Source organism: Rhinolophus sinicus, linkage group LG16 (assembly GCF_036562045.2).
Source record: "Rhinolophus sinicus isolate RSC01 linkage group LG16, ASM3656204v1, whole genome shotgun sequence".
NCBI classification, from domain to species: Eukaryota; Metazoa; Chordata; class Mammalia; order Chiroptera; family Rhinolophidae; genus Rhinolophus; species Rhinolophus sinicus.
The window spans coordinates 11,064,267-11,079,072 of NC_133765.1; the positions used below are offsets into that span (position 1 = coordinate 11,064,267).

At 41.9% G+C, this 14,806-nt stretch overlaps 1 protein-coding gene across 2 annotated transcripts in view; it reads left to right on the top strand.

Annotated features, from left to right (window-relative positions):
• Nucleotides 1-14,806, top strand: part of ETS1 (ETS proto-oncogene 1, transcription factor) — a 122,958-nt gene that overhangs the window by 17,763 nt on the left and 90,389 nt on the right. For both annotated transcript variants that reach the window (XM_074321872.1, XM_019714816.2), the window contains exon 3: nt 8,394-8,538. In XM_074321872.1, the coding sequence (XP_074177973.1) occupies nt 8,394-8,538 (145 nt within the window). The remainder of the gene's footprint in view (nt 1-8,393; nt 8,539-14,806) is intronic.

The window sequence follows — 14,806 nt, forward strand, 5'->3', positions numbered from 1 at the left end:
ATCTTGAGTAATTGCAGTTTAATTGGGCCTCCTTGGGAAGCAATTCGCTTCTTACCCAGGGCTGTTCGGACACTTCACATGTCTCAGGATTCCAGCCTTTGAATGGTCACAGAGGAGTCTGTGCTGTCCCCACACAACTTGGGAAGGGCTTGTGCTTGTCACTGAAGAGTAGCATCGACACCCTTTCTTTCTCTCTGGGAATCCTGAAGAGCAATGAACAAGGAATTGAGGATAAGAGAAATGGGAATGCACAAAAAGATATTTGGATTGTAAACGGAAACTGAAAAAGAAATTTTTTTTTTGCATTGCTTCGAATGGTGATGGTTTTACCCTTGGAGAGACTGCTGGAACATAATGTTTAGGGAGACTATTTATAGCCATAACTCTTAATGATAGAAAATTGGAAGGAAAAAAGAGGGATAACATATATTTTTCTAGCATCTTAGAAAGCAGGGGTTTTCTAGGATACTGGGTGCACTTGGCACAATCTAGAGAATTGCAGAGCCAGACTACAACCTGGAGACCATCTCCCTATATCAGGAAATTAAGGTCTTAGAGGTTAAGTAAATTGCCCGAGTTTACAAAGCGGGCAAAAGGTGAAATGTGGTCCAGATTTGGACTCCTGCGATAGGACACTACTTACTATTGAATTCATCTTAACATTTTTTAGATATGTGGTGATACGCAATAACTTAGAACAGACCTTCATTCACACATCTACATGCCTTATTTATGGTGATTTTGTCATCCCTGATTTAGGGAAAGAAAACTAACTCCATTTTGGAATTGCTGTCCAATCTTGTAGCTTTCCCACCCTCGTCCCATAATGAGGCTCAGAGTCAGGCTCTCCTTCCATCTCCTGCACTATGGGATCTCTGTCTGATGCTGTCACCCCTGGGGGAAACACTGGGAGTCTGAAGGCTCCGTGCTAAGGGAATAGACGCTGACAAATTCCACTACCTCACCCAAGATCTCTTGGCAAGAGAGTGTCAAGTCCAAGCTCCCAGGAGGGTCTGAGGTTCAGAGGCCCTTTGCATTGCCCAGCCCTGAGCATTAGCCAGCCTTCACTAGCGCCTGCCACAAGAGGAGGGGATGGTGGTTTCAGGCTGACAAGAGGAGCTGCAGTGTTGGTCACACTACCACTAACTGGGTATGCTGCCCCAGGGCCGGGAGGCCTATTGGGGTCGACTCAGCTATGGTCCCTATAGAAGCCAAGCACAGCTTTCCATTTAAGAGCAGAATTTGATATTCCCATCTCTATAGCCCTCTCTCTGTGCTTCAGATTTTCTTTTCCTCTCTCAGAAACCTGCGGTATGTCAAGTCTGCCCTTTCACCAAGGCCCAAGCCCATCACTCTTATTGTTTTAAAAAGCATTTCCTGGCCTTGAGTCTAAAATTAAATTGCCCTTTGAGAGTTTCCTATTTTGTCTGTTCCTGCCTCTCCTGGTGGCTGCCCCACCCATACCGCCCCCTCCTTTGCTGGGAGTACTCAGCCTTCATCCTAATGTAGGCTGAGCACCGAGCTAAGAAGCATTTCTGTTTTGGCTCCTTCCCTTGTGCCTCTCGAGGGAGCAGGACAAGTGTTCCCTCCTGAAGCAGATGCACCCACTGTCCATCTGAGAACCAGACATGCTCTCCCCTAAAGGTCTCCTCAGCAATGCCCACAGAGCATCTCCGTGATACGTTGAACAATCCTTGAAAGGAGACGCTAGATTGTCTAGCATCTTCTGAGAATGAGGAAGCTCAGACTTGATTAGAAGTCTGCAGAGTTATCCAGCCCAGTGTGGAGGGGCAACTGCGTGTTATGGAGTAAGAGGTTTTAAGCTGGGAAATTTCCCACTTAGTGTATAACTGTTTATTGAGCACCTACTATGCAAGAGCCCCTACAACACTTCAGTAGCCAGTTACTTCTTAAGCTTCACTTTGTCTACTGAAGAATGGGGAATGTGGGATCAAAATAGTTTGAACATGGTTTTAGGGAAGAATGAAGACAAACGAAACCAAGGCCTTCATACATTTTAAGGGGACAGATATGCCATGAACCCACATTATGACTATGACAACTTTTAGCTCCATAGGCTTCTCCGCACTGAGGTGGTTCTTTAGCAAATGAAGGTTGTCAGTCACAAGGTCAGGAGAAAGAATGTGGGTGGGTCAGCAAAAAGGAGACTTGAAGTTGGAAAGGAACTTGGAGATCATTGGAGCCAACGTCCTCAGGAAGCAAAAACTTAAAGAGGTTAAGAGACAGGCTGGAGGTTACACAGCAACTTAGGGGCAGAGCAGGACTTGAATCCAGGCTTCCTGATGTCCAATCGTCTGTCTTACAGAGCATATGAATATCTGTGACATTCCTAGAGTAATACAGTTTATCCCTGTAGATAGTAAATCCCTGTGCCATCCATCCAGTGTTAACGCAGCTTTGCCATTGGGTGTACGTGTATTTTATAAGAAGCAGCTTCTAGAAATATTTATTGTGTCTTGTATATTTATGGCCTTGCACCAAGGCTAAACCCTAGGATTCTGAAGTCGATCAAAGAGAAGACAAATTGTTCCCACAGAGTTTGTGCATGAGTAACACATACAGAAGAATAGTAAGGATGGAGTTGAGAAGCCAACCCCTGGACATTTAGGCTATTTGGCTAAAGAGAGAAACAAACTTGAAGAATAGATCATACATACTCATGGACAGGTAGACTCTGTTTGCAAGTTAGTGTAAAAGTATTACCCTATTCTCTCTTTTCCAATTTGGGGGGATTTCGGGGGAACAAAGAGAAGGAAGACTGTGAGAATTGCCATGGCTGTGAGGTTTGGCAGGGTTGGGGTGGGGAAAGGTGACGAGTTGTCACAAAGAGAGAGCAACGTGTGTGGAGAAGGGAAGCTCGAGGTTCCTGACTCTGAAGCACTGAGAAGTGGCACTGGGCGAGGTAAGGAATACACGAGATTTTATGTGGAGGTAGTCAGCTGTGATGGTGGCCATGAGCGCTGGCTCACCTTTAGACCAGTGTAGGGCGAAGCCTGTGTCCACTGTCCTGGTTTCCAGACTTTCAGGGCTTCATTTCATTCATTGCCAGGATCAGAGACAGGAAGTGTCTAGGCTGTGGGCCTGTGTCCTGTGATAGCCTAGGAGACTCAGCACTGGGTGTGACAGAGCCGGGCGAAAGCGCGTGCTTTCCTGAGATGCCCAGGGGACCCAACCGCTCCAAGGCTGCCTGGCTCCTATCCTTTTCCTCACAGCCATGTGCCAACTGCCTCTGGCTCTGAAGCTGCCCTTGGCTTCCATGACACTGTACAAGTCCTTGGTTTTCTTCCTATGTCTCTACCTGGTCCTCCTTTGCTGTCCTCCTGTCCCCCATTGCTCCTCCCAGTTGTAGGCAACATTGTAGACCTGTTTGTGATCCTTTCTCTTTTCATTTTAACTGTCATTTTCCTTCACTGTGTATTCTAACTGGATCCTTTATGCTACCTAGGTCTAACTTGACCCTTGCCTGTCTTCTAATGCATGCAGCCACTTTACGGACCCCTCACCAAGGTGCTCTGCCATTACTCCATCTAAATGTAACCCAAAAAGTTAAACTTCTTACTTATGTAACTAAACTCACCATTTTCACTATTATAAAAGCAAGTAATCTGAGCATTATCTTGGATTCAATCCCCTTTTCTTTGTCTTCTAGCATTCATAAAATCATATTGATTCCGTCTTGGGAACATAGCTTATATTTCTTGCTTCCTCTTCGCCTCTACACCCATGATCCTAACATGACTCATTCAAACAATATCTGAATGCAATACTTGTAAAAATCAAAATTAATGCAAAAATTATTATGAAAAAATAAATAAGTTAACCAGAGTTCAGATTCGTCATGCTGATGGTTCCTTTTGGTCCCATGTGGCTCTGCAGGGCACTAGTACTGCCTGTGTCAGCCTTGTCACCTTCTGCTCTGCCCAATCCGTCCAACAAAGCTATCTACAACATATTGATTCACCATTCACTAATTCTAATATGTACAACCTCCAATGCCTTACTCTCGAAGCCTAATTCCTGTCTGGTATTCATGGCCCTCAACACTGGTCTTTCTCTGTCCCTCCAGCTTTAATCCTTACTAATTACCGTCCTATGAGCAAGCATCCTCATTGCCCCAGACCACAGTTTTCCTTCATGCTTGTCACCACCAAACAACAGTCTTTATCTCTCTATATCACTTATCTGAATCTTTCTTATTCTTCCGTACATAATAGTATCTGTTCCTTTTCAGCGTCAGGTGTGTCATCATCATCTTCTTCTTTTGCTCTCCAGGCCCTTCACCAAATGTTCTAGGCTAGATATTACTGTTTTCAGTTAATTCCTTAATCTGCTTCCTCCAAGAAGTCTTACCTGCTGCCACTCCCCCACCCCCTTACACATCAGTACTTAACCCTGTCACATCCCTTCTCTGTAACTTCCTGTTTACTTGTCTGTATGCTCTTAACGGTAAAGTTCATCTAGTGTTCCTATTGTATTTTTAGCATCTAATATTATGATACTTGGCATGATACTGATTTGTTCCATGAAAGCACAGTACCATAATTCATCTGCTACCTACCATGGGATAGCAGTCACCCTTTTTAGCAATCTTTACCAGAGCCACACAAGCTTCATGTTGCACAGGTAGGAGAAAAGGGTCTGAAATCAATCACACCTGGGTTAGAATTCTATCTTAATGATTTTATTAGCTGTGTGGCCTTTGGAAATTTACTTGCCCTCTTAAAGCCTCAGTTTGTTCTTCTGTAAAATGGAGATAAAATACTAATCTTGCATGATTGTGATGAGGGTTAAATGCACAGCAACTGGCATAGAGCTGGTATGGGATGCACCTTAGTTTCTTTCAATAATCATCTGTGGGATGAATGAATGAGGATCTGTCAGGTAATTTCCTTAAAACTGTGACAGGGACTGGGAGTGTTGCTTGCATCTCATTAAGTCACCTCTAGTTGTAGCCCGGAAAAGAAGGTGTCCACGAAGAGACTGGAACTTGTTTTGGGTGATGCCATTTTAAAGCAATGAGGTGGGGGCTGTGCTGCCCAGATTTCTGACCTGTTAATAACCTGCTTCTTTCTCCTCAACTGAGACAGTTTCACAATGAATCAGAACTGGCTGTGTGGTTATCTTGAGATAAATGCCATTTTCATACTCTATGAAATAGGTATTAGGTCAGTTTGTGAAATGTCTAATAAACAAGCAGGTGTCTAGATGACAAGAGTCATGATGCTTCCAGGAGCATCCACCAGCAAAGGTGTTTGTGGGTTATGAGAGGCTTGGTGCATTATCTCCTTGTTTTTCAGTATAGAGTCCTCTGGTTCCACTGAGGACAGTTAAAGAGGAAATACGTCTTAAAAATAGAATTCCATTTATAAATTAATAAATGAACTGTCCCTGTCAACAAAGAGCTGGGTTTGGGGGCAGGAGAGACTCTATGAAAAAAGCTAACCATGTAAACTCAGGCTGGTGATGCATGTGGTTGTTAGTCAAAGTCTACGAGTTGACTCCCCACATAGCCACGTTGTCATCACCCAGGTCTGCAACCTCACTTTGTCCCTGACCCACTAATTCCTTCTGTCTTGCATCTCTGCCCTGCACACTGCATCTAGCTCGTTTCCTTCAGTAACTCTCTGCACACTACACTTTGCCTCCATTGGCCTTTCCTAAGCAGGAAAAGCCTAAACTTTTAAACCTGAATTCAAGTTCTCCCCAGGTTCCCACCACCCTAGCAAAGCCTGTGACCAATTACTCACCACTTATCTACCTGGATCCTACTTGACCTGGCTATTGCCATCTTACAAGGATCTTTTGGTTTAGGCAAGCCATGCACACACTGTTCCAAAAGGAGACAGGACTGGGAAGCTTCGAGTTTTCATTTACACCACTTAGAATCAAAATTTCCTCCCTCCAGACACTATTGCTACCACACTCTGATTCTTGACATTGAGTTTTGAGAAAGACTCCAGAGAAATACAAAAAGACAGACATAGATAGATATCGAGCACACAGCTAGTCTAGAAAATGGGTTTCAAATGGATTTGCTGCAACGTATTGTTGAAAACCTGGTATATATACACAATGGAATACTATTCGGCAGTAAGAAAAGATGATATAGGAACATGTGTGACAACATGGATGGATCTTGAGAGAGCAATGCTAAGCGAAACAAGTCAGACAGAAAAAGCGGAGAACCATGTGATTTCACTGATATGTGGTATATAAACCAAAAACAACAAAAGAACAAGACAAACAAATGAGAAACAGAAACTCATAGACACAGACAATAGTTTAGTGGTTGCCAGAGGGTAAGAGGGGCAGGGGGTGGGGGGTGGGAGATGAGGGTAAGGGGGATCGAATATATGGTGATGGAAGGAGAACTGACTCTGGGTGATGAACACACAATGGGATTTATAGATGATGTAATACAGAATTGTACACCTGAAATCTATGTAATTTTACTAACAATTGTCACCCCAATAAATTTAATAAAAAAAAGAAAAAAAAAAAGAAAACCTACTTATTTTCTGGGGATTCCAAAGAAAATCTCAATGTCGTTGCTGTAGAAACTTATAATATTAAAATACAATATCAGCAAAATAGTTTTAAGACAGAATTAAGGAAATGTGTTCTGGCTGAAGCTCAGTAGAGTGTTCTTGATGGTTTCTCTAAATTTCTTGGTCCCAAACACAAAGAGCTAGCAGAACTGTCATTGCTTCATTTATATTCTGTGGTTCTCACCAGAGCCTCCTGCTAGCAGAAGGCCAAGCACATTAGCCTCTGATATACAACTCGAGGCAATTCCATTCAGTCTCAAGGGTGTTATTACCTTCTCAGCATCTTTAGCTCAGTTTGCAGATGAAGAGACTCAAAGTACACTTCATTCAGTCCTAGTTTGAATGACTTTATGAATATTATGGAAAACATGTGCACAACTTAATGTGCACAAGACCTCCTATATTTTGGGTTTGGTTGTCATATTTCTCTGTGCCAATGTACTCTGTTCTGTTATTTTTACTGAGCTGAAGTGAACAGACAATTGCAAAATGGGGAAGAGAGTATAGATAGTGAATGATTGAATCTAACGTAATAGGGCTGAGTTCTTGTGTTGTACTCATGGGGAGACAGGACACAAGGGGTTCTCTAATTAGAGGGTCTAACTGAAGGTTAGCAAGCTACTCTTTAGGGATGAGACTACCACCTGAGGAGTTACACTCTTTAATTAGCACCTTAACATCAATAGATTTAATTACATCAAATTCTAGGAGAGTTTGGTTTTTATTGACGTAGAGAAGAGAGAAAGACTCAAAAAGGATGGGCCAGTGTAGATTAGTCTCTGAATCTCAGGTAGTCTACTTTGCATGAATCTGCTGCTTCTACATTTATGTCTTAATTTTTAACCCTCTTGCCCAGTCCCAGAAATGTTAAGGGTCTCTTGGATTAAAAGAATACCTACCTTATACTAGTCTTCTCAGACACTAGTTTTTACATGCATTTTGTATAATACATAATTTTATTACATGAATTTCATGTTTTATTTTGCTTTATGTATTCTTTTCTTACACACATTTCGTTTAATCCTCCTACCTTATGAGGTAGGTATTATTGTTCCCGTCTTAAAATTTAGAGGTTTAGATAAAGGAACAGGTCCAGGCCCCCAAGTAGTAAGTGGTGGAGCCAGAATTTGAATCCACGTAAAAGTGGTTTCAAAGAACGCGGTCTTCAACACCACAAAATATGGCCTCTCATATAGCACATTTGTCTTTCTTAAACTGTACTAGGTGGGTAGTGTATTTTATGGATTTCATAGCCGATAAAAGAGTGGCACAAGTTTCCAAATGTTGAGAAAAATGGAAAATTCCTGTCTAGCAAACAGTATCATTAAAACCTATGTACATTGATTAACTGAAAAAATGAGCAATTATTATTATGTAGTATATTTTTGTTTTGTTTTTAGCATTTACCACCTATTGATTGGTTCTATGATATTGGAATAAGTCTTATAAGAATATACTTTCATGGTATTTTTACAGAGTAAGAAAACAAACAAAAAAAAAAAACCAAAAGCCAGGATTCTATACATTTAAGATGACAAAGATTCTGCCTTGCTGTTAACCATGGGTTATTTGAAAATTAGAGAAGGTAGTCCTCAAATGTTTGAAGAAATGAATGGAAATAAATATGTGCATAGTCTAAGTCAGAAACACTTCCTATTCCCTGTGTCTTTTTTTTTGATGGGGAACATGTGATCAATAGTTGGTTCTCTCATCTATGGATGATTCCTGCTGACATGTGGTTGGATGATATGAAGTCACTGTTCCATTAGGGCTAAACTATAGAGATTTTCCTCAATGTGTTTCCTTTTTTTCCCCTGGTTACAGAGGCAAGGACCTATCAACTCTTATGAAGATCCTCGAATGGCCTGTGGTTTCCAGTCCAATTACCATCTGCAAAGAACTTGCTATCCCTTCTGGGAAGAGATGGCCACTCAGGAAGTTCCTACTGGTCTTGAACATTGTGGCTCAGGTAGGAACATAAAGCAAGGCTGAGAATGAGGGCAGAGTTGAAGGACAATGGAAATTTAATGAAGGCTGCGTTCTCTGAAATAACAGCTGTCATATCTTACGTGGGTATGGATGCTATTATTCTCTAATGGAAAGCCCCAGGCCTTCTCAATAATTTTGAGTTATTTTATTCCCTAGCGACAGGAAACCTAAACTCTCGGAATGGGCCCAAGAGAGGAGAGATTCCTTTAGGTCTTCATTGTGTAAATAGTTGTGTCTCCTGTGCATTTCCTGCAATTTAATCTGTTGCAGCCTGGCTGTTGACAAAGGGCCCAGAAGTTTTGCAGTCCCAAAGTATGAACTGTATAAATGGTCTTCTTACAGAACATAACTTCTTTCATTCATGTTCTCTTTCCATTATACTCTACCTCTCTTGCCATGTCCACCTGTATCTGGCTTCTTCCTCCTCCCCTTTTTTCTTTCTCCCCAGCTCTTCTTCACAGAAGCTCCTCTCCTCCTCTCAGCATTCCCTTCACTCCCAACTTGCTGGTCACAGTGGTGCCCTCTGGTGAACAGGAGTTACACTGCTCCATAGAACTAAAAGGATCTGTTCTCCTTAGGACCTGAGTTCAAAGGCCTTACCCAAATTCTGTTTTGCAGGACTCACTGCGTTTCTCACAAATTCAATTAGTCTTTGTTTACTTGCTACCTTTTGTGGTTTATTTTTAATAGAAAATGTAAAACTTGAATTTGGGGATTCTGAAATAATTGATTCAGATATTAATTCAATTATTTTCATGAAAGCAGGTTATGGGTTATGATAATATATACAAATACTGAAAAAGCCAGTTAAGATCTGTGTTTTCTCCCAGGATGAAGTCTTAGCATAAGAAACTTCATTACTCTCTTATATATTGAAAATATGTACTTCTGAGGAATTACACAGGGGGAAAGCCACTGGAAACTAACTTAAATTAATTTTTTTTTCCCGGTTCAGTGTCTCTTAACCCCACAAAAATATATGGTAAACTACTTTTATAATAATGGAAATATAAAATAAATGTTTGTTTTGTTGTCCATGCCTTATCTTTCACCAGGAATACCCAGAGAGGCTCAGAGAAAGACACTGTAGCACTAGGTGGGGGTTGGGAGCAAGGCGTGGGAGTTGCTTTCCAGTTGCCTGGTTCTTCTCCAGGGCAGAGTGGAACCAATTCTTGTGTCCCACGTTCTCTTGATTCATACCTATTGATCTTTGAGGTATTCTTTGGCGCCACCCTGGAATTCAGACATGATAACATTAATGCTTTCTGCTGGGTATCTCAGTTCCTGCAAGTGTAAATACAAACGTCTCAGCTATCTACCCATTTCAAGAGGAGACAGGGAGGATTTCACATCTATTCACAGGTTAGACTTAAGGACTTAAAATTTTAAGAAATGAAAAAAGTGATCCTTTGAAATTCTAAACAAAATAGATTTTATTTGTATAAAATAAAGATCAAAATGGTTGTGTCCACATTAGTAGAATTCTTGAATCCTGTTAATACAGTAAGCTTAAGTTTCATGTTTCCCAATGCAAGAAAGATTAAAGTTATCTGCTCAGGATGGTGCTTCTGCTTGCTGAAGGTTACATCTGAATAGCTGAGATCATTTCCACACTTGCCCATAGTCTCAAGATCAGAATGTCTCTTCTTCATAGCCAAAAGACATGGCCCTTCTCTTTCTTAGCTAAGTACACGAGTTCCCAAGTGAAGATAAGTTTTCATTCTCCCCCTTGTCAAGCTTCTCAAAGGTAAAGGAGTTTTTATTTCAGGGACAACGAGACAGAGGCTGTGTAGAACCTCTCAGGATGAAGCTGCTTTAAAATGTAAGGACTGGTAGCAGTATAATATAGTCTTCCCACAGTATTGTCGCAAAAAGAAGGAAGCGGGAGTCACCCAGACTAGTGGCTCTTGGATAGGGTGGGAAGATGAGGGCACATAATAACCAGTCTTCAAATGACTTCGGTTACCATCAACCATAGCTCAGAAATGCTAGGAAGCCTCCATGCGGGGAGTGGTGCCTCAGTGGCAAATGTGATGTCTGTAGTTCCTTCTGTCCTAGGCTTCCTCTGATGGAAATATCTGGCAAGAACCCTGAGCTTTTCCAGCTCCTCCTTTGCCTTTTGCTCTGTCCAGATGAAGGAGTTGCAACAATTATTTCTGGGCTTTGGTCCAGCCTTCCTCAGTGATGGGTGTCCTTTGGAAGGAGATCGTGGGGTTGGTTATAGGGAAGGGAGATGAAGACATGGACCAACCAAGGATTTCTCCAGCTGCAGCACATTTCCTTGGAGTTGTGTTGAGTAAGAAAAAAGGGAAAAAATACTCTACATTTTTTTCATCTTCTTTTATCCTATTTATAACTTCAGTTTCCTTCCCGTTCGTTCGTCTCAGGGCTGCTCCCCACCCCCCACTCCATCTCACGTTTTGTGCTCTCAGAAAGGATGAATGAACTTCTTTTCCAAGGACTACCCTCTGTCATGAGTGAGATACCCAGCAGGAGGGGCCATCAGAAGGGGCCATGGAGAAAGGATTAGGCCCCTTCCTCTGAATGTTGCTCCTGTTCACAAAAGGGCAGAGGCTGAGAAGGAAGAGAGGAGTGGGGGAGGAGGTGGAGGGCAAGGGAGAGAATAAAGCTGAGAGCAACTATGAATGGGGGAGAGCTTACCAGGGGAGTGGGAGAGACAACTCAGTAACCATGTTAAGTTGAGAATCAGTTAGACAGAATAGATAGTAAAAAGGGTGCTGAGACAGAAAGGAAAGACGTGTGGAAATGGATGGAAAATAAAGGTGGGTATTAGTAGAGAGGTGGAGAATACTGGGAAGAGAAAATGAAAAATGAATGGGAAGGGGAAAAGAAGGGGACGCCAGACAAAAGACAAAGCAAAAAGGGGAGGGAAATGGAAGATGACATGAAAGAGAAAAATAGATGAATCTGAGGACATTAACTACACAGCTAAAAAGGGAAGCCACATTTGCATGCAATTGCCTGTGCAGCTGTACATTTCTTCATGACAATCTTGTAGTCATCATTTTCTTTCATTTCTACCTCCTCTCATTCCCCCCTCCCGCCTTCTCCCTATCAGCCTGGAGCCATTAGCAAGAGCCAATGGGGATGGAGAGCTGGTGTTCTGCATGAATGAATGGGCCCTTTCTGTCTTAGCTTCTAGTCTTCCCTCTGTCGGGGAGCCTTTTGAATCAATGGAGCCCCTTACACAAGACATGGCTGAAATGTCTGCTAGTGTTTATAGTCTGACTGGAGTGGAGCCCAGGGACCATGCCTCTTTTCTGTTCTCTTCCTCTGTTCTGTCCTCCAACCTCAGTCTTTTCTCTCAATCAATCATCACAGCAAGATCCTTTTTTTTGTTTTTTTTGTTAATCGCTTGCTACTTGTCTCTAAGAACTCACTAACGTTTCACTGCCATTAAATATTTTGACTCGTTCCTATCCACAACCCTGTTGAAAGGATGGAGTAGATGGCAAGCCATTTCTAGATAGAGGCAGTGGGCTCAGAATGGTGCCCAGACCCAGCTGGAGTCATTCAATGCCTGTTTTCCACTGGGAACTAGAGAACTGACATCAGAGACACAAATAAGCACCCCGGCCACAAGACCACAGCCCATCCCATCAACTGATAGCTGTCCGTGCTTGATTTTATCCTCCTCTAAGTATGATGATCATGAATGACAATAGTGTGTATCAGAAAATATGATGCTTATTTACTTGGCACTCTTCCAGAGTGATACACTATCAAATTGTTCTTCATTTCAGGTATGGATTTGTTTTGAATCAGCCAAAATTATGGATGTGATGTTGTGACTGAAGTTCACTTTTGCAAAACAGTTGCTTAGAGCTGGAAAGTTGTCTGCAGCTACAGACCACAGTAAACCCAACTTACCCTCAGGGGATGAACCTATAGTCTCATTATCATGGCCTTTGATTTGGAAATAAGACAATACTTTTTTTATTCTTGTATAATGCAACTTGGTATGTGTTTGGTCATTGAACATAGTAAAAAAACCTCATCTTCCCGCATTTACATCCTACCCTCCAGTTCTCATTCTTCATGAGAGAGGAAGAATATATTATATAATGGTAAAGAATTCAGACTTGAGAACCAGATTGCTTGTTTTTTGAAATTTATTTTTTAACCACAGTTGCCATATAGCATTATACTCTTTTCGGGTGTATAACATAGTGATCAAACATTTATATACCTTATGAAGTGATTGCCCCGGTAAGTCGGATGCCTATTGGGCACCATACATAGTTATTACAATATTATTGAATATATTCCCTAGGCTTTACTTTACATCCCGTGACTATTTTTATAACTGGCAGTTTGTACTTGTACTTGAGCTCTCCTGAACTATGTGACCTTAGGCAACACAATCTCTGTACGTCAGTTTCTTCATCTAAACCAGCAGTTCTCAAAGTGTGTCAGAATCACCTGGAGGGCTTGTTAAAACACAGGGCTTCTATCCCCAGAGTTTCTGATTCAGTGATTCTAGGGTAAGTCTCAGGAATTTGCATTTCTTGCCAGTTCTCAGGTGCTGCTGCTGGCTCAGGGACCATACTTCGGGAACCGTTAATATATGTAAAGTTTAAAACACGGCTGTCACTTAGCAAGTGTGATATGAATGTTTTTACTATTATAACTCATTGTCCTGAAGTGCCCGAGAGTCCAAAAGTGTCTGGGTATCATTGAGTCAGAAAGTGACCCAGTGATTTGTTGATCACTTTTGGTGGCCACTGCCACATACTGGAAACAGAACAGATATATGGAGAAAGGGGAAGACTCATTCTTTGTTTCTGAGCAACTTTTATTCAAGTGTGTATGAAGGGGTAAATTTACATGATAGAAGAAATGGTTCCCGAGTGAAATATTACACTTATTTATGAGATAAAAGTTGGCAATTGTAAGTATGTGACTTCGGATTTCACTATTTAAAATTTCTAAAATAAATGTCCTAGCAAAATGGTAGAACTAAAGAATGTCTTTCCCAAATAAACTTTGGAAGTTCAAGTGGGAGATATATTGAGAGTCCGAGTTCAAGGTCTCTCCTGGGGCTTTCTCAGGCCGTCAGGCGGCTGGGAGAGATCAAACCTGGGCCAATGTTTGGAAAGGGCTATCGACAACCAGGTGGGAAGTTTCAGCAGGAAAAACAGATGCCTCCAATTTGGCTTTTAAGTGTTGAGAACATTGAGGGAATGCCAGAGAGACTTGTCAAATGGAGATTCACCTTGCTGTCAAATGTTTATTCTCATAGCAGTTTTGTTCTTTCAACTGACCATCTCAGATGACCCGATGGTTTTAAAAAATGATATTTTAAACTCTCTCTACAGCACATACATGCTCTTTTCCCATTCAGGGTGTGTTTTCCTTTTCTAGAGGACTTGTTTCAGGTTCTTTGTTCTTCAAAACAGTGCTGATCCTGTTTGTGTGTGTGTGTGTCTGGGATGTTGTCGTGGACTATTCTTCTCAGGGAAAATTTCGACCTTCTCAGAATCTGACGTGATAGTTGTGGTGTTTGGTAAGGAGAGAGCTGTAACTGTAATCATTTCACGGAAGGCGACAGTTGGGGCCTAACTGCCTTCACAAGCAACTTCCAGGGGACAGCGCTGAGGGAAGGTTGATGCAGGGACACCCTCTCCCCACCAGCATTGCAAGTCTCAGAGGACCAAGGGTTTCAAGGAGAGAGGAGAGAGAAGCAGACCGAGGAGAGAGAAGCAGATCTGCCTTGCCCAAGTAGTATATTAGGAAGAGAATCCACATGCAAAGCACCATCCTACATGCTTGCTCTATCATTGTGTTCTTCTGATAATGAGATTTCTATGAATGCCTGACCCTGTTCTCCATAAGCAAAGGATAGTTCTCTGCTATGGACTGGACTTGCTTCTATTTACCAGTGTTACATGGCCCCAGCCTTTCTATTCCCATCCCCCGCTCCCTTAGTAGTTTTCTAGCCTTTGCTATTTCATACTCAGGTTACAAGATTTTTTTGCTACAAGTTTTCGAGTACAAGCTGAAAGGTACTGAATCCAATCAAAGGGTTTAGCGTGGTGTGGAAAGAGCAAGAAGTCACCTGGGCTCTTGTTCCCTCACCTGCAACAGGTGGGATACTCAAACACTTATTTCCAAGAGTTCTTGTGTCCATTAAAAGGGGTGATACACTTAAAACGTCACAGCTATCCAGGGGATTCATACATGCTACCCTCCTTCTTCCTTTCAGCAGATTTGAGTGTGAATTTAAG